This window comes from Artibeus jamaicensis, unplaced genomic scaffold (genome assembly GCF_021234435.1).
Source record: "Artibeus jamaicensis isolate MK-2021 breed Jamaican fruit bat unplaced genomic scaffold, CSHL_Jam_final contig_889, whole genome shotgun sequence".
Lineage (NCBI taxonomy): Eukaryota > Metazoa > Chordata > Mammalia > Chiroptera > Phyllostomidae > Artibeus > Artibeus jamaicensis.
The window spans coordinates 5,207,439-5,235,181 of NW_026522005.1; the positions used below are offsets into that span (position 1 = coordinate 5,207,439).

General features: G+C 42.3%; 1 protein-coding gene across 1 annotated transcript; it reads left to right on the forward strand.

The window, feature by feature from the left end:
- Positions 1 to 8,591: 8,591 nt before the first annotated feature.
- Positions 8,592 to 27,673, forward strand: TMEM165 (transmembrane protein 165). The gene is made up of 6 exons (XM_037162258.2): positions 8,592 to 9,036; positions 16,498 to 16,723; positions 21,350 to 21,525; positions 22,070 to 22,249; positions 25,607 to 25,712; positions 26,585 to 27,673. Exons 1-6 carry the CDS (start codon positions 8,833 to 8,835, stop codon positions 26,659 to 26,661), a joined length of 969 nt encoding a protein of 322 aa, XP_037018153.1. The 5' UTR covers positions 8,592 to 8,832; the 3' UTR covers positions 26,662 to 27,673.
- The last annotated feature ends 70 nt before the right edge of the window (positions 27,674 to 27,743 follow it).

Genomic DNA, 27,743 nt, shown 5'->3' on the forward strand with positions numbered 1-27,743 from the left:
AAAAACATTTTAGTTCTATCTTCTTGATTTCTAATGAAATTATAGGTTTCTAAGTGATAAAATTTTGTTTCAGTGCTTTTAATGGACCCATTTAGCCACAATTTCTAGTCCTAATACAGTTAAAATCGACTGAGAAAAGCTACAAGCCTGTACAAAATTACCAAAACACGCCCCGACCAGGGATTGAGCCCACAATATGGGTCATGTGCCCTGACAGAGAATCAAACCTGCAACATTCTGGTATATGGGACGACACTCGAGTCAACTGAGCAACCCAACCGGGGCATAAACAATGTTTCAAAAATTGGGAAAAACAACTGCAATACACATAAGAATAGAATGAGAAAATAAATATTCATGATATACCAAGCCCTCTAACAAATCAGTGACATTTTTTTGCAGCGTGCCTTTTCTAGGCTGATTGTATCTAAGTTAACTTTGAGAAAGAAAAACAAGTGAAAAGGGACTCAATTGAGGAGAGAGCACAAAGGCACTGCTTGTGGGGGTGGGGCTGGCCACACTGGAGGGGATGAATGGGATGGCAGGGGAGTTCCTGCTGAAAGGGCCTCGGGCTTCCTCAGCCCCAGCTCCCTACCTTCCCAGTCCCCCCACCCCTGCGCCTTTCTGTATCACTACCTCGCACCAGAAGTTTGGGTTTTTAAGTGAAAATCATTTAATAAGTTAGAACAGGGTCAAAGAGAAAAGTGTCACAGCACCCCATCAACACAGTGGTTAAATTTAAAAGATGAGTAAAACTAGCTGTTTATCTAGGTAAAGTATCTCAGAAAGCGGGGCTTGGGTGTGTTTGCTGCTGGCCTCTTGTTACCACGCACAGTGATTCCAGTGGTGTGGAGGGTGTGTGGTCAGGATATTTTGTACTGTACGTTTGTAAATAACTATGTATGGATGTGCAAGCTGGACAGTGACGGAGGCTGATGGGAAATGAATCGATTCATTTCAAGCATGGTGTTGGTGGAGAGCTGTGTGGCTACACGGGCCCTCAGAAAGCCGAATTTAAGCCTGAAACATCACCAGAAGCAAAAATGACGAAACTGAAGCTGCCCTACTTTGGACACATGAAGAGAAGGCAGGGTCTTTTGGAAAACACACTAATGCTGGGGACATAGAAGGCAGTGGAACTCGAGGGACACCCACCACCAGACGGATTGACAAATAAAAGAAGCTGTAGGAGCTGGGCAGGGCTGCTGAGGACAGGGCACTGTGGACGTCACGCCTTCAGAGGGTCACCAGGAGTCAGAGCTGACTCAGTGGCATGTAACACACACACACACACACACACAGGCCTGGAAAGGACCAAGCTCCTTGCTGCAGTACATACAGAAAGGATTGCAAAGTGGCAGACTCGGGCCAGACCCAACTCAGGCAGGTGCTGGCTTACCTGTACAATTTTACAAAATTTTGAAAGGGTGACTGTGATGATTAACCTTACATGTCAGCTTGGCTAGGTTATGATGCTTGACAATTTGTTCAGATACTAATCTACATGTTGCTGGGAAAACATTTTAGATGCAATTAACATCAGTTTATTGCATCTAAACTAAACTAAACTGATCTAATGATCAGTTCCCCCTAACTACCGGATACTAATTTTGGTGGCCCTCATTCAGTAAGTGGAAGGCCATGAGAGCAACAGCTGAGGTTTCCTGGAGAAGGCATTCGACCCCAGGGCTGTAATACAAAATATTGCCTTAGCTTCTAGCTTGTCGGCCAGCCCTAACAATGACCTGAGCCAGTTTCTTAATGTAACTCTATATGTGTACACACACGTATACACACAAATAATAATAAGTAGTGGCCATATACACACACATATATACTTGTGTGTGTGTGTGTATCTGTAAGGGAAGTTGGGAAATGTTGAATTTCCCAAGTTTGCCTTCTGTTAGCTGTGGCCAGGCAGCTAGATTCTAGCCAATGGGATATAAATAGATGTGTTTTGTGGCAGCTTCCTTAAAAGACACGTACCCTGTTTCCCTGTCTGCTTGGAACAGGCTATTAGAGCTCCAGCGGCTGTACTGGGTCATGAAGAGAAAGGTCGTACCCTGAGAATGACAGAACAGAAAGCTGGAAGGAACCTAGACTCTCTGTCACTGCAGAGCTCCTAGATTTGTTCTGAAATGCCCTCTTTTGAGGGAAAAACATCTTATCCAATTTATGCTAGATGTTGTTTTTGATTTTCTGTTACATTTAGTGAAATACAGTCCTAATTTTAAAATTAGGAACTTTCACTTAAAATTTTAGATCTCTTGTTTTTTCCTTGACAATTTGGACTATGTGGTGAAACTGGGGTCACGCTCCCCCTTCTGGCCTACGGTAGCCTAGGGTGAGATAATGGATGCTTGCTTGCTGTAAACAGGGCTGGAGACCCCAACCAGGTTCTTTTCCTTTGTTTAAATTCCTAGAGGCATTTGAGCTCCCCTTGTACAAACTTATTTTGTCCTCCTAGGCTGTTTCTCCAGCTAGTTTTTTGGAGAGTGAGTCAGGATGGAAAAATCTCTTTGCATCACTTGCAGCGAGAGCATTCCCAAGTTGGTGTAGTCCGCAGAGAAAGATGTTTCTGAGGCTGGTGGAAGCAGGGCTATTCCTCTACCCCCAAGACACAACATCTGCCGCAGTCCTACAGGCCTGCCTGTGTGTGGGGGCGGGCGGGTGGGGGTCAGGTCTTAGTGTCCGCAGACTTTTCATGGCAGGAAGCTCTAACTGCCAAGGCGTGGGAGGAGGAAAATTCCATGGCTGCAACTTTTCTCCTTTTAAAGACCTTCATCTATTTTAATGGATTTGCATTCTTCTAATCCACATGATTTTGACCCAATTTCTCACTAACACTCAAGCCTTACTTCAGCAAGAGTATCGCCCCCTCCCAATTTCCAACCAGCTCTCTGCCTTGAATCACCTCACCAAACTTCCTGCACCGATTCCTTAATGGAGAGAAAGGCCTGAGAGGATTTCCCTTAATCTGGGCGAGGGGCTTGGAGGACCCGCAGTTGGAGTCTCAGTTGCTATCCAATCTAAATGGACCTGGCAATCATTTAAGGAAGAGAGAGATTCTAAATTGAAGGATTTTGGGTGAGTTAAAGAGCCATTCTTGTCTTTGCCTATGAATGAACTCCAAGCCACTAGGATGTGAGCAGACAGTAGGATGAACTCTGTCTCTCAGAATCAGGCCAACGACAAAGCATAGGAAACCCTTCTAAGCTGCTCAGGCCTTTTGAGAGGAAGGTATGACAAGATCAGAACCCTGTGTTTTTGTGCCAGACTATCTCTGTATCTAGATTTGTCTTGTCTTTTTTTTTTCCTTCTTGAAATTTCATTAAATTGATGATTCATTCATATCTGAGTATTTGCCATGGCTGGGCACTGTTTTAGACTTCGGAAAGACAGTGAGCAAGACAGATAACATTTCTGCCCTGATGGAGCCCACATTTCAGTTGAGGAATGTAGATAATAACTATAACAAGTAAACAATTACGTAATCGAGATAATTTCAGATAGTGATAAGTGCTATGAAAAAAGCTTAAAAAAACTTTACAAAAAAGGTGAGATAGATGGTGATGGGGGGATGGGAAGGGGTCTACTTTAGGTGGATGGGCAGGAAGGTCTTTCTTGAGGGGGTGATATTTACTCTAAATGATCAGAAGAAGACCTGGAAAAGGGGTGATCTAAGAAGAGAAACAGCACGTACAAAGGTCCTGAGGTGAAAACAAGCTTGGCTGGGCATGGGACCTGAGGCAGAGAAAACCAAGAGATGCAGCCACACGTAAGGTGTGGGTTAGATCTCACAGAATTTAAGTCAGACATAAGGACTTTGGACCTTATTCTAAGGGCATTTAGAAGTCATTGGATAATGTTAAACAGGAGGAAAAAAATGGTTTAATTCTGAGAGCTCACCCTGACTGTCGGTTAGATTATGGAAATGACACCGAGGTTGGATAAGGCAGTAGCAGTAGAGATTGAAAGAAGTGAGCAGATTCGGGATCTACTTTAGAGGTTGAGCCAACAGAACTTGCTAGTGGATTGGATGTGGGGTAAGAGGAAATAAAAGTCATCCAACAGGGGGATGTTGGTTCCATTTACTGAGAAAGGAAGGCTGAGGAAGGAACAGATTTTTTGAGAGGGAAATCGGAGATTTGTCTTGCCCAGGCTTTGTGTGAAATGCCTGTGATACGTTCAGATGGAGATGGCAAGCAAGCAGTTGGATGAATGAGAATTCTTGGAGCGCACATTTGAATTGTCTGCCCATTGTATTGCAGAAACCTTGAACAGTCAAAGAATGAACCTGAAAAGGTGGGTCCCGTTTTCTGCTGGACCAGTCGAGGTCCACTAGGAGTGGCCAGGTCCCCATCATCTAAGGGTTTTAGTGTGTCTGTGGGTAGTGGTATGCTTCATTGCACATAGCAGAAATGCTTTAGAATTGAGAAGGTCAAGCAAGTTGTAAATTGCTATTTGTCATTAACTTACATTTCAATTTGCAAAGAGCCTTCTCTTGAATTATGAATGATCTTCAGTTGACTCTCAGCATGAAATTTCTGGTTTCTGCTTCCCACTCTCCTTTCTCATCACTCTCTGTCCTGGCTTCTCCAACCAGCCTTTACTGTGTGGACTGCATAAGTAAAGGCTTTAACTCACCTTTTGATGATTGGGGGGATGTGGGGAGAGGTCCCTTAGAAAGCTCAGGGGACACCTTGCCTCTTCTCTCCTTCCGAGAAGTTGGGCAAGGAAACAGTGAGATAGGCAGCCAGGTTGGAAGGAGTGACTTCAGGTCTGGTAGCCAAGGGTACTGGACTAATATTGAATTCCAGAATCAAGAACTGACCCCACCCAGTTGCAAGCAGCGCAGGGCTGGGAGCTGGCAGCCCCAGAGAGGACAGCTGTGGGCTGCACCTCCTAAGAGGAAAAGTGGCAGAGCCAAGCCCAGTGTGCTCAGTTACTTCACCTGCTTCACTCTACACCATCACAAGTGAAATGGTTAAGGCTCTGAGAGAGGCCAGAACACAGTCCCCTTCATGGAACCATGCAATGGACAGGAGAGGGCCTTCTCCTCTACTAGATAATGGAAACGTTCCCCATTAATTGGTTGGTTTTAAATGGTTGGATTTTCAGGAAGTAAGGAACAGTTAGGTAAGTTCCACACATAGGTATCAAGCACAGGTCTGCCACTTAGTAGCTCTGTAATTCTGGGAAACTTACATGACGGAAGTCTCACATTTCTCATTTTTTAAAATGAAGATAATAGTACCTACCTGGTGAGGTCACTCAGGGCACTGCCCGGATCAGGGCTGCACTCAGTAAAAAATTATTGCTACTACTGCTGCTGCACTGATGGTTAGACTGTTACCACACTAGGAAAGCTGATAGGTGTGGGGGAATAAAAAGATAAAAGATGTAATCTTACAATCTAGAATGATTCGTGTACCTGCTTGCAGTGCCCACGGCATCATGGATGAGATATGAGACAAATTCACAGGGACTACTGAGTCCTGTGGAAGAAAAGGGACTGCACGGCCACTCCCTCAAGGGGGGAGCACCTCAGAGAAGCTTGGCCACCCATTCAAGGGGAGACCGCTTCCTTGAATGAGCTGTTCCTTGTCTAGACAGGCTTTATTGGGTTTAATTTGCACAGAAATACAGGTACAGCTCATTAATCATTGTCAGACAGTAAGGATCAAACAGTAGATAGCATACAAAGAACTATTAGGGCTTCCTCTGAGTCTGGGTCTATCAGCTAAAAGGCTATAAAACTTTGGGAAACAAACTCATTTCCTGCTTGGACCCTTACCATTTAACTAAGAGCATTCTCAGAAAAGCAGGCTTCACAGGGTTTTACATATCCTTTCTCAGGCCTGCTCACCCGGGGAGCCCACCCCTTTCAGCACAAGGCTGCATCACCCTGTGTCACTGTTTCAGGCTTAAGTCAGGCAGAGGAGGCAAGATAGCCAAGGGATTAGGAGAAATGAGGACTCAGGCTTCATCAAAGCCAAGGGGCGAGGGTCCATCACCCCCTTCCTCCATAGCCCCCCAAGTCCTTCCCTGGGGCCTCCACGCGATCATGCCTGTCTTAGGTCACTTCCTTCTTGGGGAATCTTACCCGTCATTGGTTAACTGATCAAGCATTGGGGGCCAGTTATGAAAAAAGGAGCAGAAGCAGCGCTTCTGCCAGGGAGATAAGCTTTGTCTCCTTAGTGGCTTGTGGTCCAAAGGTCACTCACTCAACCTTAACCATGGGGGGTTTACAGTTTCTGAAACCAGGCAGGGCAGTTCCCAACACCAGAAGCTTATGGCTCAGTCAGGAGGTAGGAATAAAACGCATTAAAATACAATGTAATGCATGTATAGTAAGGTTTCTTACCAGCAGGGTGCCTGCAAGTGATCACATTTTAGTGAGACTAAATTTTTTTCCCTCCTGTGTAGGCCAGGAGGGAAAAAAAGAAATCATCCTGGAATTGTAGACCCTCCCACATCCTGGGTGGGAAGTAAGTAGTTCCAATTGTTCCCCAAGAGAAATATCAGGACATGTCTGTGGTTTTTGTTTGTTTGTTTTTGGTGGGCCTTGTCATTGTTGTTGTTTTTTTCAAAGGAGTTAGTCACCAGGGAGAAACAGAATAATGATGGATTTAAATTCTCAAGATAGTGAAAGCTAGAACCAGCCCTGGTTTAGCACTTCTGAGCGCAGTAAGAGCTGACCACTTTGGAATCTGACACCTGGAGTCTAGCCTGGCAGAACCAGAGGGCCCTTGCATCAGGGTGATGTGGTGGCAGGCTGGAAAGGCCCCACTCTCGCCCAGACTATTGACATCCCACTGTGTGGGTCCCCCCACTGTGTACATCTGCCCCTGAGCTACTTCACACAGCTGGCCAGTCCACGCGAAGGCTATTACTGTGGAAGTAACCAGGATGCTTTTTACTGAGCCTGGGATACAAGTGTTGTACCTCCTAGTTCATCTCTAGAGTGCATATATTTGTGCCTTTGCACACCAATAATAGAAAACCCTAAAGTCCAGACTGTCCTCCCTCCCTAAGTCCTTGCTGCCTCATCTGCTGAGGTGGCTGGGAATTTTGCCAGGAGCACTTCCTGTTAGAGAGCTCTGGGGTTTGGGCAGCCCACCCCCAGAAAATATGCCAAGCACCTTCCAGGAATCAGGGACACATGACCAACTGCCTGTGTCCCCACATTTACCCTACTGCCTCAGCCATGAGACTAATCTACTAGACTTTTTCAGGTACTACTTAAGCATGGCAAATCCTGTATGTATAAAGGAAAAGGACTTAGAGGGAGGACAGTCTGGACTTCTGGGATTTCTATTACTGGTGTGTGAGGGCTCAAACATTTGCACTCTAGAGATGAACTGGGAGGCACAACAGTTGCAATCTTAATTGTGTAAGAGGCATCCTGGTTACTTCTTCAATAGTAGAAGCTTGTGTAAGCCACAGTAGCAGGAAGCAAGGAGTGATGAATTCTGTAGGAAGAGGTATTGGAGGAAGACTTCTGAGAGGTCAGACCTGAACAGGTTTTGGAAGTGTGAATAGTTTACAGTGACAGAGTGGAGAAAGTCAGTGACAGACAGGAAGGATGGTATAGACAAAAACTTTACTAACTCATGACATAACATGGTTCTTCAGTGACCTCAAAGTACCTTTGTTCACTTTGCCAGTTCTGGTGGATCTATTTCTTGTTCCAATTTTTAGTGATAACTCTTCTCAGCTCTTTACAAAGTACAGTATTATCTAAGGTATGTAGAAGAGTACCTGGCACATGGTTAGCACCATCTTAGAATGAAACTTTTGATAACTACCTAGCTCAACTTTTTAAAATACAAAATGTGAAAATATTCTCAAGCCTAACCAACCAATCTTTCCTGTTTTCTGCTCTTGCCCACCTTAATCTCCATCCTTCGAAAATCCTAAACACTCAGTTTCAAAAGCCAAATTTTAAGAGGCCATTCTAAAATAGGTGCACCGCAAAACATTCAAAATGGAGAGCCGTGGCAAGACAAGGGCAATGTTCGATTTTTTTTTTTTTTTTGGTCTTAGGGGTGACTATTGGCAAACAAATATTATCTATTGTAAAACGAGGCTTGAAAAATGCCTGCTACTTCCCAAGTCCTGTTTCAGAGGTTTTAAATAATTGCATCTTGGCCCTCTAAGAACCTTCTCCTCAGCAGATCTCCGCGTCAGAGGCCACACGGAGAATCCGTGAGGGAGTGCGGAACCGTGCAAGATGTGATGGTGCTCGCAGTGAGTGCCACGTAACTGGGGCGCTGGAACTAATTTGACACCTAGGAAACGTTAAGGGAAAGGAAACGCCGGTCTAGACTTAGGGGGTAAGACTCAGAAGGGAGAAGTAACGAGCCGTGCAGTTTTGGGAAGGTGGGCAGATACAGAAGATGAGAGTCCAGGTGGGGCGTGAGAAAGATGGAAGAAGAAAAAGGTAATGTAGCCACGGTACCTGCCTGGAAGTGCCCCGTCCAATGAGAAGAGGGCGCGAGTCGCACATCAGCATGCTGTAAAACGTCAAGACGCCCAGGCGGACGCTGGGCCAATGGGAGGCCAGCAGGGGCAGGGGCGGGGCCTGGGGGAATCGGGGCTGGGGCGCACCGAGACTGTTGGCGGAGTCCTGTGGCCATCACGGGAGAGGGAGAGCCGAGCAGGCGGCTTCTGACGCTGCCCTGCCCAGAGCTCAAGTCGGCCACTGCCCCGTCCCGCATGGTTCTGACTCCTTACTAGGCGGCGGCGGCGAGGCCTTGAGGGGCTGCTCAGGGTTGAGGCTGCCCGTCTCCTACACTTCCTCTCGCGGCGGCCGTCTTGGTGGGCGGGATGGCGGCGGCCCGGGGGAGCGGCCGCGCATCTGCGCCCCGGGTGCTTCTGGTCCTACTGCTTCTACTAGTGTGGGCCACGGCTGGGGTCCTGCCTGTCCCCGATGAAGACCTTAGCCACCGGAACAAGGAACCGCCTGCGCCTGCTCAGCAGTTGCAAGCGCAGCCCGTAGCCGGGCAGGGCCCCGAGCCGGCTCGGGCCGAGGTGAGCCGGAAGGGCCGGAGCTGGCGGGGCTGCTCCTGTACCGGGCGTGCGGCCGCTCAGAGCGCCGCCCTCGGCTGCGGGCTGCCGGCGTGGGGGAGGGGAGCCGGGCCTGGCATCGGGGGTGGAAGACGGCGGAGGGTGCTTTTTCCGGGGTCAGGCCTGGTTTGGCCCAGCTCCTTTTGGGGAGGGGACGGGCAGCCCAAGCAGGTGTAAGCCCACTGTGATCCTTTAGTTCGGGAGGACGAAGATGCTGCTGAGGAATGGGAGTCTTGTTATTCAGATACTGTATATAGAGCTGGAAATACTCATCCCAAGTAGGAAGTTTAACAGGGCAGCTGGGAGGCTTTTTGTATTCTTTTCGTTGTTGAAACAGCTTATCCTGAGCTGTTTACTCAAATTCAGCTTTGCATGACTTATGGGTTGTGGTCTCCACGCCCCCAAATATACATGGATTTTGAAGCTCGACTCTCACTTTTTAAAAACGAGTTCTTGCTTGTCAAGAAGTAGCTCTTAGGAACGCCGAGAAATAATCTGCCTCTGGAAGTGGTACACAGTGCCGCAGCGGAGTGGGATGCCAAAACTAACTTTATCGGTGTACAGAATTGTCTTTTGCCTTCCCTAAGTAGATATGAATTACTGTCTTAATTTATGTTACTAGAACCACTTAGTCACTTGCATTAAAATTTCGGCAACGTTTTTAAATTTCTTCCGTCTACCTGTCCTGGCCTTTCTCATTTCGTATTTTGACTCCTGAATTCAGGCCCTGGGTCCCAGTAGGGATCGGCTTGGCGCTCCAGGCTGTATTTAGCCTGTCTTCACCCAACGAATCTTTCTGTACTTTGAATTCTGTTTAACTTCTTAGAAATCTTACTGAGTTGTCCCTGCCTATTGATTTCAGTCCAGCCTCTTGGGCAGATGTTCAGTTTATTTCCTGATCGGGCTCCAGTCAATCTCCAGGCTTTTTAGTCACCCTCCCTTGCTCGTATGCTGTACTCCAACAGAAGGCCTTGCCATGTGCTCCGTGGCTAGTCTCTCCAACAAAAGGTCTTCCTCGAGGCTTCAGAGAGCCGGAAGCCCCACTGGTCAGAATGTTTCCACCTTCCAAGAACCAGCAGATATCTCCTCTTTGTGAAGACTTCCCTACCTGGTTAAAAGGGATTTCTCTCTTGCTTGGCACTCCTGGGCCTTAGCTGACCCTGCTTGCCATTTCCAGTTCTGAAATTGAACTGAAATGCTGATTCATGACACTTATTCTCAGAATTTATCATTTAGCTTTCTGTCTTTAAACTCATTGGAAGTCCCCCTGCCCCCGCCCCACAGTAACTATTTTGGGTTTAAGTAACTTTATGAGAGAGATATTTTGAATGTGACTTTCCAGACCTTTCATTAACATTTTAGTCATAATGATTTTTGAGACATGAATAGTGGTAGGTTTGGAATACACTTTCCACAACTGCAAAATGAAGCTAGTCGTGTAAAATGAAGTCAGCCATACCTAATGACCATATTTAAGTGGTCTTAAGGATTCTTACAATTGGGTAGGGCAGGTACAATATAATGATTTTTGCCTTTAATATCCTTAATGGTTGTTTTTTAATAGGAATTTGTTCTAATTTCTATATTGTAATAGAATCCAGTTGTTTTAATTATATTTTAATGTACTTTTTTTTAATATGGCTCAACTTTTTTTCTCTCTACTTAACAGTACTACAGTATGTGGGAAGACCCTTTTTTTTAAAAGGGTATGATATTTAAACTTACCCTTTTCATGACACTGTCAGAGTAGATTTCTGAAAATGGAGAAGGAAAAGTTTCTCTTTCATTGGTAGACATTCAAGTATAAGATGCATTATTAAAATGTAGTTATATCTTACAGGATGCTTTGAGGCAGATAACTGAATTTCTAACAGCTTTCTACAATGGGTAATTTTTTTCTCTATCAGATTAAAAAAGGGGTTGGGGGAATTCATTCTGAACTTACAATTACAATGAAACCCCAATTTACAAACTCATGGAAAAAAAGTACTGTTGGTCATTTGGACTCTTTCATTTACTTATGCAGTTTATGCTTCTAACAATGTACTCAATTTTTTCTTATTCCTTCCCTTGGCTGAATATGTAATATAAGAAGATAAGTCCTTTTAGTTGAGGGAGATCAGGTAGCTTAATAAAGGTAATTTATAATTTGCTGCGTATTCTTGGAAGTCCAAAGAACTGCTCTTGTCAAGCAACACTGTTGCTAAACCAGAAAGCCTATTACTCCACCCAGTACAGATTTTCGGGGTTTTGTGTTCCTTGGCATTTCTCTCATTTGTTACCTTTGAACTGTGAGAAGGCCGTCCACAGGACAGGTTGGACTGTTTTTCATTCTAATTTAGTTGCAGTCCTGCCCCATCAGTGCAGTCTCCCCGCTCTAGCCTCTTTACAGTGAAGACTGAGGCCAGCAGGCGTGAGGACACTTGTCCTGCTGAGGATTGCTGTGTCAGAATGAAGTGAGCCTATGGTACCAGATTCAGTTTTTGGTACTGTCACCAAAGCAATGGACTAAACAGAATCAGTGAAATATTGTGTGCCTTTCAAATGTCAACATTTCTAAATCCATTAAAAACATTAAGTTGTTAAACATTCATTAAAATCAAAATGTATTTGTGAAATACATATTCTAATGTCAATTAACAAGTAACATTAATAAAGAATAAAATACTTTAAAAAACAGACTAAACCATCCATAAAAAGAAAATGATAGTGGAAAATTTCAGGTAAAATATTTTTTTATTGTAATGCAATATTTAAAACCAGGTTTGTCTGTGGTGTCATCGTTTAAGTTGAGTGTATATTTTTGCGCACATTTTCCAACTTCTGAAAAAGGTTTTTCTGACTTTATATGATAAAGTAATGGCAAGGGGACAGTTCTAAGTCGATTCTAAGCATTTTCTCTGGCTTTTCAAGTAATATTACCTCTTGCGTGATGACTTTTGTTTAGCGACTTTTAACTTTTTTGCAGGCACATCAGTCTTTTCTTGGTAGTGGCTGCAGGCTTTTTTAAAGGAAGCATCTTCATCTTCCATAGCTCCATCACGTGTAGGTGGAGGTTCTGAGGCAGGTGTCTGTCCATTTCAGTAGTCAGGCGTGTGCATTTGAAACTGCAGAACTGTAACAGTGATTATTTTTTCATTGTTGACTGTCATTTTTCTTTCTTGAAGATCATGAAAGTATATAAGAATACTTTCTAAATAAAAAGCATTTTTTTATTTTTATAGTTTTTCAATTTGGAACTAAATTTAACTTTGAGTAGAGTTATTCAGCAATTTTTTAAAATTATAAGTTGTTGACTGTTTTCTAGATGTAAATAATTTGGGTTTCAGACCCAGATTAAAACAATGAGATAGTGTTTGTACCAAAGGAAACACTGTGTCTCATTACTTACTATTTCATTACACTGTAATTGAATAGTGGAATACCAAAGTTGGAATTACAGTCACCACATTTGACCCTCTTGTACACATAAGAATATTTGCTTCTGTGCCCATACCTTCTGCCTTTTTTCAGGCAGTGGTCAAAACTGTCACCCTTTTCACCACACTTCTCTGTGTCTGTCTGCCTGTTCTCTGACCTCCAGTATTTTCCTTCCTCAATATCTTCATTCTTTCCTTTTCATTGGTTCCTTTATATTTGCTTACACATGCCCCCAGGTTCTTCCCTGTTTTGGGAATGAAAAAATTTGAAGGCCATTAATTTAACTCCTCTTGACTGCATTATAAGCATACCTCAGTCATTGCTCTTCACTGGTGTTGTATTCTTTACAAATTCAAGATGCTCTACCAGCAGAAAGATTTCGAGGCTCACTTGACTGGGGTAGTTTGAATCTGAACCTGCAATACCTCTCCTGTATGCTTGTATCTATTCTTCAGTTTTACAAACCAAACTTATGTCTAGGAAACTAGGTGCTTTTTCACTTTCCTTTTAGTTTCTCATTATCTGGTGTGAAAGAGTCCCCTTTCTTTTTATTGAAATTTCATTTCTGACAGATACCTGTAACTTCCTAGTTGCTAAATCCAGGACTCTTTTTTGAGTTCTCATTTGACACTGCTACCTCTCCAGTTTTTGAAGGTTGGACCCCATTTTTGCCGTATTAACTTGGGGACATTTTTTAGCACTACTGGTCCTCAGTTTCTCCTCTTGTGTTAGCAGCTCTTAAAAGTTTGAGTACAAACAAATCAACGTATATGAAAGTACCTGGCGTCTAATTAGTAGCTCAGTGAAATGGTGTTTGCCCATCTTGACCATCTGTGGTATTCTGTTGCCTGACTTTAAATATCTCTAAGACAGTTTTTGTTTTCTCTCCTTACCCCCTCCACCCTTCTCCCTAAATATAGACATCCCCTAAGGCTCATCATGTTTTTCAACTTAATCTCGCCCTTTTCCCTGGGAAATTTCATCTACTTGCAAAGTTCTAGCCAATAAACTCCGGCTGCCAGCAACCAGACACATACCTTGAGGCTGTGCTGGGGTCTCATCTGTATGACCTCTTGGAAACTTTCATTTGAAATGTTTTTTATCACCTCAAATTGAACAGGTCTGAAATCAAATCCCTTATTTTTTTTTCCTCTTTCCCATATACCTCGTAGAAATACTAGTATTCCTCTTAGTCAACCAGATAGAAAACCTTAACCATCATCTTTGATTCCCCCATTTCTGAAGTTCTGTTGATATTTCTTTCCATTGTGAAAAGATTTTTTCCTTACGTATTAACAAAATTACTCTTATGCAGCTGACCTCCTAATTTGGTCTGGTGGCTGGTGTTCCGTACTTTTAGCCCTGATGTATTAGTCACAATGCCTTAATCATGTTTTTCCCTTCTACTCAAAAACTTCTAAGGGCTGCTCACTTGCCTCTAAGCTGGGCCATATACCGTACAGGATTTTCAGTCTGGGCCCTATTTATTCTTTGTTACCCCAGCCATTCATCTGATGGTTTACTCCCTGTTCTCAGACATGTCAAATTCTTTCATTTGTCAGTCTAGGGGAGGAGGTAAATGGATATATCCCAAAGCATTTTCAAGTTAGCCACTGCATGAGTGACTAGTACTGAATTCTGCTGAGACTTTGAAGGAGCCTTGCAAAATGAACCTCAGAACTGAGTTCCCTCATTGGTCAGAGATTGCCCAACTCCTGTGCACTTCTGGGTAACGAATGAGTAAGTGCAGAGCAGTTATTTTCTGGTTGGATCTACCCACAGACATGTACAACCTACCAGGAATTGGCTCTTTCTCAACCTTTCTCTCTCTCCCTCCTATTCCCCCCTCCCTTTGGCAACCATAAGCTTGATGTCAGTCTGGGGTCTGTGTCCTGTTTTCATTCATTCATATTTTTTTAAGATTACACAAACAAGTGAAATCCTACAGTATTTGGTTTTTTACTTACTTAGCATAGTACCCTCAAGGTTCATCCATGTTATCACAAATGACGAGATTTCCTTCCTTTGTGCTGTTGAGTACTATTCCTGTGTCTGTGTGCGTGGGCGCACATAAAGCACTCCCCCTTTCCCACTCATCTGTTGAGAAGATAACCAGGTTGCTTTCCGATCTTGGCTGTTACTGGTTGTGCTACAGTGAACTTAGGGATGCACATATCTTTTCAAAGTGCTCTTTTTGTCTTCTTTGGATAAATACCCAGAAGAGGAATTGCTGGATTATATGGCAGTTCTGTTTTTAATTTTTTGAGAAGTCTCCATACTCTTTCCATAGTCACGGTACTGTCTGTTGGCCGTTTGTCCTCTTTGGAGGAATGTCTAGTCAAGTCCTCTGCTTTTTGTTTGCTTTTTTTAAAGCCTCACCTGAGGACATTTTCATTTGCTTTTTTAGAGAGAGGAAGGGAGAGAGAGAAACACCGATGTGGAGGAAACATCTGTTGGTTGCCTTCGTACACACCCAGACCAGAAATCATAGGTATCTGGGCCTGGGGGCGCCTGCGCCTGCGCCCGGACTGGGGATGAACCCACAACCTAGGCAGGTGCCCCAACCAGGAAGCGAACCTGCAACCCTTCTGTTAGAGGAGGGTGCTCCAACCACTGAGCTGTACCCGCCAGGGCTGCCCATTTTTAAATGTTTGTTTTTTCAGTGTTAAGTTGTATGAGTTTCTTATATATTTTAGATATTAAGTCCTTATCAGATGTATCATTTGCGAATATTTTTCACATTCAGTAGGTTGTCTTTTTGTTTTGTTGATGGTTTCTTTTGCTGTGAAAAACTTCTTAGTTTGATGTAGTCCCATGTGTTTATTTATTTCTTTTGTTTGCCCAAGGACATACATCCAAAAGAGATACTGCCAGGACAGATGTTACAGTTTACTGCCTGTTTTCTTCTAGTAGTTTTATGGTTTCAGGTCTTACCTTTAGGTCTTTAATCCATGTTGAGTTTATTTTTGTATAAGATATAAAAAAACGGTCTGATTTAATGTCTTTGCCTGTATCTGTCCAGTTTTCCCAGCACCACTAAACAGACTGTCTTTACCTCCATTGTGTAGCATTGCCTCCTTTGTTCTAGGTTAATTGCCTGTAAGACTAAGGATTTATTTTTGGGCTCTCCAGGGGATGCCACTGGGTGTGTGTGTGTGATGCCAGTTCCATATATAGTATTGATTATTACAGCGTTATAGCAGAGTGTGACATCAGAGAACATGAGCCCCGCTTTGTTCTTAAGATGTCTTTGGCTACTTGGGGTCTTTTGTGGTTCCATATGAATTTTAGGATTAGTTGTTGTGATTCTGAGAAGAATGCCATTGGTATTTGTAAATATCTGTACAGAACCAGTACAGAACTTTGGGTGAAGAATGAGCAGCACAGACTGATGGATGTGCCACCGGTTCTTTACGGTGCTTGCTGCCCCTTCAGAGCTTGGTCACATTTTCAGCTCAAAATGGCCTCAACACCAACCAAAAACTCTGGTTTGTCTTTTATTTTTTAATCAGGCCATGTTATCTTAGGCTATTTTTAGACTTCAGTGTAGGACCATTCATATATCCAGCTATGTTAGACCTTGTCTTAGCTAGAGCCACCTCTTGGCTCCAGCCCGCTGAGGTTTCTGAATCTTACTTTGTCCTCTAAAGTGTTAATGAAATTTATCTCAGCTTCCTGTTATTTGAATATTTGGTAAACATACACAAGTTACAAATAAAAAACAAAGAACTTGATTTCAACTCACAATTTTTTGTAAAGTAAGGTATTTTAATGTATAGATACAGTTGGTATACACGTTTAAAAAAATTGTTTTGTAGAATTGCACTTGCCATCTGCATTGTAGCAGCCATCTATCAGAGGTTCCTGTCGTTAGTAATACGTTCAGAGTGATGTAAGTAAGTCTAATGACCGTGGCAGAAAAATAATCTTAATTCACATACAAAATAAAAGATTTTTAAATGACTTTCAAAAAGTAGGTGACGAATGTATATTTTTTTATTTCAGAAAGGACTCACACCAGCTGTCCCGGTTCATGCCAGTAAAGAAGACCCAGCTACCCAGACTAATCTGGGATTTATCCATGCATTTGTCGCTGCCATATCAGTTATCATTGTGTCTGAACTGGGTGACAAGACATTTTTTATAGCCGCCATTATGGCGATGCGCTACAACCGTTTGACAGTGCTGGCTGGTGCTATGCTTGCCTTGGGCTTAATGACATGCTTGTCAGGTAAGTGTGCTTTTCCAATCTTCGTACGATTATTGGATTTAGGCAAAAGCATGGTGTTTGGCATTAAGTCACTGAATCATTCAACTAATTGTTAGAAATTGGTTTATGTTCTATAGCTTTATAAACAGAAAATGGTTTCAGTACATAAATTCCTAAAAACTATATTGCATTTTTTAAAATAAAATGTTTAACTATTTAAAGTTAACACAATCCTCAGTTTATTCACTGCTTTGAAATCCTTGCTTTTGCTGTGTACTTTTGCTTTTTTCCCTCCGGTCCAGATAAGTTTGTTTATGTCTGATATCTTAAAAGCAGGATTCAAGCACTACAGAGAATTGCATATTCTCCCACTGAAGGAAATTTGATAATCAGTAACTGAGGAGTCACTTTCGGTTTACTGTGTTCTATTAAGCTGTTCTTTCCCATTATATTGGGTTGGCCAAAAAATTGTGGGGTGTTTTTTCCCCATAATATGGCTGTAGTAGCACTTAGTTGTCTTTAACTTCATTTGGAACAATTTTGTTAGATGGCATTGTGACAGCTGTCATATCAGCGTGCATTTTAAAAAATCTTATCAGAATTGGTGAATTTTTTGTGTAGCCATTTTAATATTGAAGGTAGAAGAAAATATGCAACATTTTCACCATACAACACTTTTATATCAAGAAAGGTGAAAACACAACTGAAACGCAGAAAAACATTTGTTCAGTGTGCAGAGAAGGTGCTGTGTGTGGCGTGTGCAGAGTGGTCACCCGCGTCTTGTGAGAGAGGCAGGTTGCCGGGGTGGTTGTATCCAGGCTCGGCCCTTCACTCACCCAGCCTCTCTGTGCCGCCCGACGACGGCAGTGCTGGCAGTCTGACCGAGTCAGAGTTTTACTGTTACTGCTCTCCCCCTGCTCAAGGCCTTCCTCCCGTTTCACTCTGTCCACAAGGAGTCTGATTTCTGCTTCTAACGCTGTTGGAAAGCCTTCAGTAATCAGCTTTCCTCGTTACACAACCCAGTTTCCACGTTAATGAGCTCCTCGAACCATGTTCATGGGCATTCCCAACTTTTTATTCTCTTGATGTCTATGACATTGTGTATGTTTAGTTGTATTTCTTTATCTCTGAAAAATTGTTCTGTACCATCCATACTGATATTCTCTACAGTTTTATTCTCTGCCCATTTTTTCCCTCGCACACTAATATTCTCAGTGTAATTAATTACCTGTAAGTTAGTGATTCCCAAATCTGTCTTCACTTCAGATACTTTTCTTGAGACTTCCACATGCCAAGAGAGAATGAGCATTTGTAGCTCTGTTTTGACTTGATGGGAAGCACTTGCTAAAAGGGAAATGACCTCTCATTGTTCCCAGAGAAAAAGTACTTGAGTGTCAAAGGGAAGATTGCCAAAGAAAGAGGAAATAGAGGGACAGGAACTAGGGGAAGAATAACAAGGTTAGAATCCCAAGTAGTTTTTTTCAGCTTTAAATGGCGATGTCAAGGCAGAAAAGATGGGATTATAAGGGTAACTACCAAACCAAGTTTGTTTGTTTTAAAAGATTATCTGAAGGTAAAAGGAAATCTAAGTTTAGTAGATTTAAAAAGGTTTGCTACATTTCACTAAAAACTTTTTAAACCTCTATGTAAAATATTTAATTTTATAAAGTTGCAAAAACAAAATAGTACAAAGAACAATGATATACCTTTTACCCAGATTTGTGTTAAGATTTTACCCCATTTGCTTTAGCATTTGTGACCTGCCTATGCATTATCTGTATCTAAGTAGTTACGCGCATGTGTGCACTTCATTTACATGTAGACATGTGCACACACAATAATTTATGTATCTTATGGTTGTATAGTGCACATTTACACAACTTATTTAAAATTTTTATTTACTGATTTTTAGAGGGAGGGAGGGAAAGAGAGACATCAGTTTGTCATTCCACTTACTTATGCATTGACTGGTTGATTCCTGTATGCCTACCGACTGGGGACTGAATCCTTCACCTCTGTGTGTCAGAGCTACTTGCCCAGGGCTGTCTCTGCATAATTTAATATGTATCTTTATACACAAATTGATATATTAATCTATTACCCACATTTTAATTTTTTCAGTTGATTTACTATTCTCTATAGCAGAATCTTGTCTAGGTCAAGTATTAATTACATTTAGTTCTTTTTAGTATTTTAATCTGTAGTGTTTACACACCTTTTCTTAGGTGCTTTAGGATATTCACACTTAAAAAAACCCCACAAAAAACAGTCCTGCTCTGGCAGGTGTGGCTGAGTGGACTGAGCACAGGTGAACCCAAAGGTCGCCAGTTTGGTTCCCAAGGCACGTACCTGGGTTGCTGACCCAGTTGGGGGAGTGCAAGAGGCAACCAATCCATGTATCTCTCCCCCTTTCTCCCTCCCTTTCCCTCTCTCTATAAACAAATAAATAAAATCTAAGAAAAAAAATTTGAAAAGAATACAGCCCCGACTGCTATACTGGACTGTTCCAGTTTGATGTTTCCTGGTGATGAGACTGAGATCACGTGTTCTCCACGAGCGCTCTGCACAGCTGGTTTTCCCTGTCAGAGCATCATTGCTGGCCCTCATTAGGATTTAGTTTTATTCACCCAGTTAAGATTTCTTTTTTCTCCCTTTGCAACTAATATGCGATCTTTAGGGAAACACTTAAAGACAATGCAAATACCCTGTTCCCTATTGTCTAACATCAATTGATGACTCCTTACATGATTTAAATTTTCTTTGATGCTTGCAAAATGTTTTTCTACCTCCAGTACCCATCCACATTTACCAGGGAGCCTGGCATACTACTCTAAGAAAGAGCTCTTCTTCATCTCCCTTTAAATTGTCTGTTTTCAGTATAAAGTCATGAGTTTGTGTTTTCAGTGGTTTATAGTTAATTACTTAACTATGTTGTTGCTTAAATAGTCCTTTGTTTGGTGGTGAGGGCCCCTGCAAACTGGCTCCTGTGTCCTTGTGACATGCTCCCATTGTTTTTGTTCTCCTTACTTTCTGGTACAGTAAGATATAGTGCAGACTCACCTTGTGCCTTCTCTGCTCAGTCCTGGAATTAGCCGTTTCTCTGGGGAGACTTAATGGGAATGGTGTTAGGAACCAAGACCTGGGATAGCAGGGCTGGGCCCACCCCAGAAGGGAGGAGTGTTTTTGTCACTGACATTGTTTAAAATACCAGTGTGGGAGACAGTACAAAGCAAATTGGCTTTATTTGGTTTTTATCATTGGTTTTGAGTTCTTAAAAGGTAGTGCACCTCCCTGGTCTGGAGGGAGCAGAGCACACCTACTGCCCACTGGCCTCCAACCTGACAGTGAAGCCACAGAACCACAGCCAAGCACATGTCCTCTGGCAGCGCCCCAGGGGCTGGCTGCTACAGGGGTCCTGTTGAATCGGTGGGCCTGACTCACTCTATTCCCTTTCTCTGTCCACTTGAAGTGTCCATGTCTTCAGTAACTTGCCTCAAAGTCACCATCTGTGGGATGGAAACAGGGCACAGCTGCACAGAATGCACACCTAGGGATGAGATGCCACATGAGGGGAGAGGTAAAAAAAATTCTAGGTACGAGATTGGCTCACTGTTACTGAGATGTCTTGCTTCTTGGCCTTTCAGGGGAGAGAGCTAGAAAATATATGTGTGTATTTGTGTGTGTGTGTGTGTGTGTGTGTACACATACATATAATTCAAATACAGATGTGCACATATGCGTGCATGGCTTTCATACATTGCTAAGCATGACTTATTTTTTCTCATTTTCTAGTATAAGGAAATAGGGAGTAGCTCCCCTCTGCGGTTGTGTACTTGGATGTCCAGGCAGAGTTGTAAGTGTTGCACCTACTTTATACACGAGCTGGTGACGTAAAGCATACATTTGTTATATATATGGGAGTATCCTCTGGCCCTTCCAGAGTTTTTAATTTTAATTACTGAACTGATATTACTAATATAAAGGTATATTAGTTAGGATTTGGGTTCTTGATGTAGTTCCAAGGGTAGTTTTTGTATAACTTTCATAACTGTCCTTTTATCAATGGAATAGAATGCTCCTGAGTACGTTTGAGTTTGTTGTAAATGTTATTTTTAATGTATGTATAAAGATTCATTTTCTTTCATAAAATGTTTATTTTAAGTAGTTATGAAAGAGCAGAGTTTAAGTCATGCTGTATGAGAATCTTATTGCGGATCTTCACTGCAGAAGTTTGTAATTTAGAGGTTGGTGATGAAGAAATACTGACGTGGGAAGGTGCTATAGCTCCCAGGCTGTAAGATTTCGGGGTCTTCAGAGGGCGTCAGAGTTAACCCTTTCTGTAAAGCACTAAACTCCTCTTGTCTGAGGAGGCGGTCCTTATCCCCTCCTCAGAGGGGAAGGGAACACAGTCTATCTTCACCTGGACTGGCGGTGTTTTTGACAAGGTCTTAGGGCACTGGCTAGAGCTAAGGGTTCAATACTAGTGAAGGGAGAGAAGTGTAATTATTTAAGGTTATTATATATTGGATTAGTTTCTAATGTGAACCATTATCCTTTTAAAACAGTAGTACATTAGGATTTCTGAAGGTTAACTGTTCTTTGGTTGTGATACTTGCTAACCAGATATATTGTTGCATTTTCTTCCAGTTCTGTTTGGCTATGCCACCACAGTCATTCCCAGGGTGTACACCTACTATGTTTCAACTGCATTATTTGCCATTTTTGGCATTCGAATGCTTCGGGAAGGTTTAAAGATGAGTCCAGATGAAGGTCAAGAGGAACTGGAAGAAGTTCAAGCAGAATTAAAGAAAAAAGATGAAGAAGTAAGTCTTGCACTCTTAAATATCTAAGCCAGAAAGGCATTCAGCTAAGAATAAGCCCTATCTAGAGGTTTTCCACGGTCATCCATAGCTGTGTGACATGTGAGATACAGAACAATTGCTTACTTTGCATAGTTTCATTCTTGCCCCCGGCTGTGTGATAGGGCCCTGTCCAGGTCAGTGAGTGCGGTAGAGGTTGTGGGGATGGACGCCAAACGTGTGATCAGGTTCCTTAATAGACTGATGATCAACTGTCGGAAAGCAGGAACTGCAGTTTATAATTGTACATTTTCCCCCACAGCATCTAGGCTAGCAAATGATTAGTAAATACTGTTTGATTTGCTTTGTTGGGGGGAGTGGAAGAATTGAGAATATAGCATTTGTTGCTATGTGAGATGGTGGCGTTCCAAAGGTAAGTTCAGGGTCACATAACTTTAGATTGTTGGAGCATGTTCCATAGAATTTAAACTTTTAAAAGAAATACGAAGTCATTTTGTGCAATTTGGTTTGCTTCCTGATATTGATGTCATTTCTTTTTTAAACTTAGTTTCAACGAACGAAACTCTTAAATGGACCAGGAGATGTTGAAACGGGTACAAGCACAATACCTCAGAAAAAGTGGCTGCATTTTATTTCACCTATCTTTGTTCAAGCTCTTACACTAACATTCTTAGCGGAGTGGGGTGATCGCTCTCAACTGACTACGATTGTTTTGGCAGCTAGAGAGGTGAGTGTTAGTTGAGACATGACTACTTCCATGTGAAAACCAAGTATAACCAATGTTACTTTGCTCTACAGGGCACTGGACAAAGTCAGAGTGGGCCAAGGGATTATTTCATGCTAGACTACTTTGCTTTACTACTAATCCTGCTCCTTTTTAAAACTGACTTTCTTGGACCCGTTTGGGTAGCTCAGGTGATCAGACTGTCATCCTGATAACACCAAGGTTGTAGGTTCTATCCCTGGTCAGGACACATGCAAGAATTAACTAATGAATTCGTAAATAAGGGGAACAAGTAATTGATGTTTCTCTTTTTCTCCTTCTCTAAAATCAATTAAAAAATACTAAAATCAAGCAACTCCCACTTTGTACAGTCAGTTGAATGGTATTCTTGTGTGCAGACTTAATTGCTCTCTTTTGATTCATCTTGCTGAATCTTCAGTTTTGCCAGAATGATGCTGTGGCAGTTGCTTTGCTTGGCTTTATTTCTTTTCTCAGAATTTTGTTGTGTATACTTGTTGAGAATATGCATAGAAATTGATGTAAATAATTGAAGGCCAATTTGGCATTAAATATCTCAAACCAAAGTGGATATCTTTGGGTTCTTACATTCTTTGTTAAAAAAATTAGTGTTGCAAAGATGACTTGGAGAATTTAAGTCTTAGCCCCAAAATAATAAGCCCTAGGATGGTAAGCCAGAAGAGACCTCAGGTCATCCTGTTCTCGCCTTTGCTTTACTGATAAGAAATCTGAGGCCAGAGAAATGGGGTGACTTGTTTGGGGACATATGCTAGTGGGTAGCAGGGACAGGGACTAGAGCCACCGCTGTCCGCCTTCTAGCCTTTCCTACTACATCTCGTTCATAGTTTTGAAATGCTGTTTACTTAAATGATACCCATTTCAAAGTTTCTAAATCTTTATTTCTTTCGAGGGTAATAGTCAAGTTTTATGTGAGGGTTCGATTCATGTTCATAGAGACTTAAGATTAGCCAGGGACATGCTTGTGGAATTTTCAGAATGTTGCCGCTGCTGCTATTTTTCAGGTTTTTCTTGATCTTAACCAATGTTCTAAATGTTTTTATTTATTTATTTATTTATTTATTTATCTTTAGAGGGGAGGGGAAGGAGAGAGGGAGAGAAGCATCAATGTATGGTTGCCTTTCGTGCGTCCCCTGCTGGGAACTGGCCTGCAGGGAACTGGTCTGCAACCCAGGCATGTGCCCTGACTGGGAATTGAACCGCGATTGTCTGGTTCGCAGGCCTGTGCTCAATCCGCTGAGCTATACCAGCCAGGGCCCTAAATGTTTTTATATCTGCTAAAATTACATTGTTTTTATCTGATGATAGGATTTGGATAACAAGCTTGATTTGAATTTGTTTTTAACTCCTAGGAAATATGAAAGAACAGATTCCTTAACAAAGACTGCAGTTTAATATTTGGATGGGCTGTTTTATTAGAGAAACTTTGAAAACGCTGTATTTTGGAGAAAAAATGGAATCTGGTTTTTCATTTTATTCCCACATTTTAAAACAAACTTTAAAATGTCACTTTAGTGGCTTTGCCCTATAATTGTCTTGACTTGTAGGATTTTTTAATTGCCTTTCGGATTCCCAGCACTGGGACCTGAACGTAAGAGGCCGTGATGTGGCGGTGGCTGTGACAGTCCCGCTGAGGTGATGACAGTTACCACACTTTCCTTAGTACTGTCATCTGAAGGGCACCTGCGAAAGGCCCAGGATGGTCTCGTAGCGTGGCACTTGCTGACTGGGTTTGTGTTGCTGGCCGTGTGACCACACTAGGGCAGCACCTCCCTGCGGCCTGTCGTGTCGGTGGTTCTGTGAATCAGGGCAGTGCGTACAGGGTGCCCAGCACAGCGAGCACTCGGCGCTCATTGCCTTCCACGCTGCTGGCGCCATGGGCATGTGACCCTGTGGGTAGAAGTGTGGGTATCTTCTTAATCCCTTAGTGTTTCCTTTTCGTGAAAAATCACGCAGTCTGGTTCAGTACATTGTAGTCTGAACTTCACTTCTCCTTCCAGTATAACTTAGTGTTCCCACATTGAATTTCACAGAATCCTAGGGTCCTTTGCCATGTTAGAAGTTGAGGAGAAGGTCCCAGAGTCAGCTAAATTTGTCAGGTAATATATACTGGTGGGCTTTTTTGTTTTGTTTTGAGTACTGAGTATAGAAAATAGCAAAGACTGACAAATCCTGTGATAAATGAACTATTTAATTTCATCTAATCCAGTAATTTTTCAGATACTACTTTCAGATAGAATGAAAGCATCTTCTGCCTTACCAGTTCTAGAAGTTAAGAGTTTGGCAAATGTAGTCTCCCTTCGGTTCCTCCCGGCACACGTTTTAAACCATCTCCATTCCCCCAGTTTCTGCACACCCGCTGCCTGCTCCTCAGCAAACAGCCTCCCTGTACTTCCCGGCAGGAGTCGGTCTGCCTCGTTCCCACCCACCTGTGGCAGTCCTTGCCGTCCTGCATTCTGCACCCCAGCTCCTTTCTGCCCACTTACAGCTGAAATCTTTGCCTCCTCCCAACCTGATTTTATGAACTCTTTAACATGCAGAAGTTTTTCTCATCTAAAAAAGTTTTACCCTTTCCTCAGTTCTACTTCTCTTCTAAATACCACCCTCTTCCTCCTTTCCTCTGTCTCAGAGGGCTTGGCTCTTCTTCCTTGCTCACTAGACCCCGGAGAACCAGTTTCTGGGCTCACCAGTAAAGGTGATCCAGAGCTTCCAGTTCGCTGCAGCCGCGGCAGGTCCCGCGGAGGTTCTCTTGGGAGGAGGCTCTTTGCCTGGCCGCCTGGCCAGTCTCCTTTGGGCACCTCTTCCTCTGTCATCCCTGAGTCTTGCTTTCCTCACCATGGTGTTCTCAGCGTCCTTCTCTGAATTCTCTCACAGGGCTGCTCTATTCGGGCCTGTCACTCACTCACCGCTGAACTCAGCTGGACCTTGACCTTCTCCCCTTTAACTTCTCTGTCGTTTCCCCTACCTTTTTAACCACGCTGGTGTTAACCGTAATTCATCCAGAGAATTGTAACCGAGAAACTTGGCTGTCATGCCTGAGGACACAGTGCAGAAGGAGGGATGCCAGGTCCCTCTTCTTGGGAAGTGCAGTCAGACTGGACTGTAAACTAGGATTACTTAGTTTTCTGTGTCAAATATTGTCTAAGGGGAGAGTTGCCTAGGTTAGGACTATGTGGGTTTTTTCTTTTATCTCTAGTGCTACACATAATGGAAACATTCCTTCAAGCAGCTATTACAAGTTTCTAAGTATACATCTGAATTTTTAGAACTGTTTTATGTCGTTGATCTACATTTCCAGTACTTTACGGTCATCTTTGTTTCCAGGACCCCTGTGGTGTGGCCGTGGGAGGAACAGTGGGGCACTGTTTATGCACTGGGTTGGCTGTGATTGGAGGAAGAATGATAGCACAAAAAATCTCTGTCCGAACTGGTAAGTATTTTTTCCCTTTTTTTAAAAAAAGGTATTTATTTATTTTTAGGGAGGGGAAGGGAGAGAGAGAAACATCAGTATATGGTTGTCTCTCGTGTGCACCCCTCCACCAGGGACCTGGCCCACAACCCAGGCATGTGCCCTGACTGGGAATCGAACCAGTTAACCTTTGGTTCATAGGCTGGCACTCAGTCCACTGAGCCACACCAGCCAGGACTGTTTCCTTTTTAATTACAAAAATATACCATATGTTTCACTCTTGGAGTGAAGCTTAGAAAGCTTAGAAAGGGCAGTTTCAATTATTTAAATTCTTACATCTGAAGTAGATGTAATGCCTTTGTAATGGGGTCTGTTGTGTTGCCTCTGCTGGTGCAAACAGGCTGTTTTTCCCTTGTGTGGATGGTGTAGAAAGCACATTCACCTGTAAGCATTACTGGATTCAGGGCAGATTCAAGTCAGTAAAACAGTCGTCATGTGGAAATATGAGAACTTTTTGGCCTCAAAATCTGTCTTACAAGATTGGGAATCACAGGTAGCGACTGTATTTACTGATTCTGCTGAAAATTTCATGTGTACTGGGTAGGCCCTAAAGATGTCTCTTTGCTAGCCAGAATTTGTTTGACACACTCTTTTATTACTGGGTTGTAAGGTGAGTTCTGGTTCTACTGTTGTTTCCCAGCACTGTCTTAATTTAATGTAATTCAGTCATTTCTCAAAACAGTGCTGGAGAAGGTACTGATCTACACTATTCAGAGTCAGCCATGCTAAGTGTTCTTTGCATTTTTAATTTGCTTTTAAGGTTAAATTACTAGATTGGAAGAATAATAGCTTCCTCATGCCTTAATGTAACTTTTTTTTCTCTTTTCTTACAGTGACGATCATAGGAGGCATCGTATTTTTGGCGTTTGCATTTTCTGCACTATTTATAAGTCCTGATTCTGGTTTTTAACAAGCTCTTTATTCATTTGTATTTAGTTTAAGAGAGGTAGCTCGTGTTTATGTACATAGTATACACTGAAACTAAAAGTGATGGAAAGTAACTGTATTTTGTAGCAATGAGTTATTATGTCCAAAAAAATAATCACTGATTCTATTTGCAACATGGATTTTTAAAAGAAACCTGCGGTCTAAGTGTGGATCTTTCTTTTTTCCAGCACAATTATGTTAATATGGTTTGTTTTGAGGACTCTTTCCGGTCTACCATTTGATTTCCTTTTAGCACTGACTCCTTTAGAAGGAATATACATGTTTTTCCTGGATCACTGGGGTGCTTTAATATGCTTATCTTAGAACTTTTCCTGGGGAATAATGAATTAATTTCCATCTTTTAAAGTATTATCTCTGAATAAGGACTAGTTTAATCCTAAGTCTTTTCAAAATTAGGTTGTTTAAAAGAAAGAAAAAAAGCAAGAGAAATGTATTAGTTCTTCTACAGGTTCCACATCCACAGATACAGCCAACCATAGACTGAAAATAATTGAAAAAAAATGTTACATTGTTGCTGACGGATGTGTAGTTAGGGCTACAATGGATGGTTGTGTCTGTACTGAACATGCAGAGACTTCTCCTATCATTCCTTAAACACAGTATATAACTATAACATAGCATCTATATTGAATGAGGTATTATAATCTAGAAATGATCTAAAGTAGACGTGAGTCGGCGGTATGAAAATACTCCACCGTTTTATGGAAGAGACTTGCACATCCTCGGGTTGGGAGAAAGCCCTGGAGCCGGTCCCCTCAGGCGCCAAGGGACAACTGTACTGTTATGTCAGTAATATGACACTTGTTTGCCAGGCCATTATTATTTCTAAATTGGGTAGGAAGCCCAATATAAAATAGTCAATATTTGACAATGTGGAATTACCAAATTAAAGAATACAGTGAGTGTATTCATATTTTTTCTATATTGAATAAACAATGTAACAGATACAATGCAAATAAAAGTGGTATGACCAGTGCTTGTTTTCCCTTTTGTTATGCAAGTTCATAACTTCCTATTTTATCAGAGTAGCATTAATGTTTATAT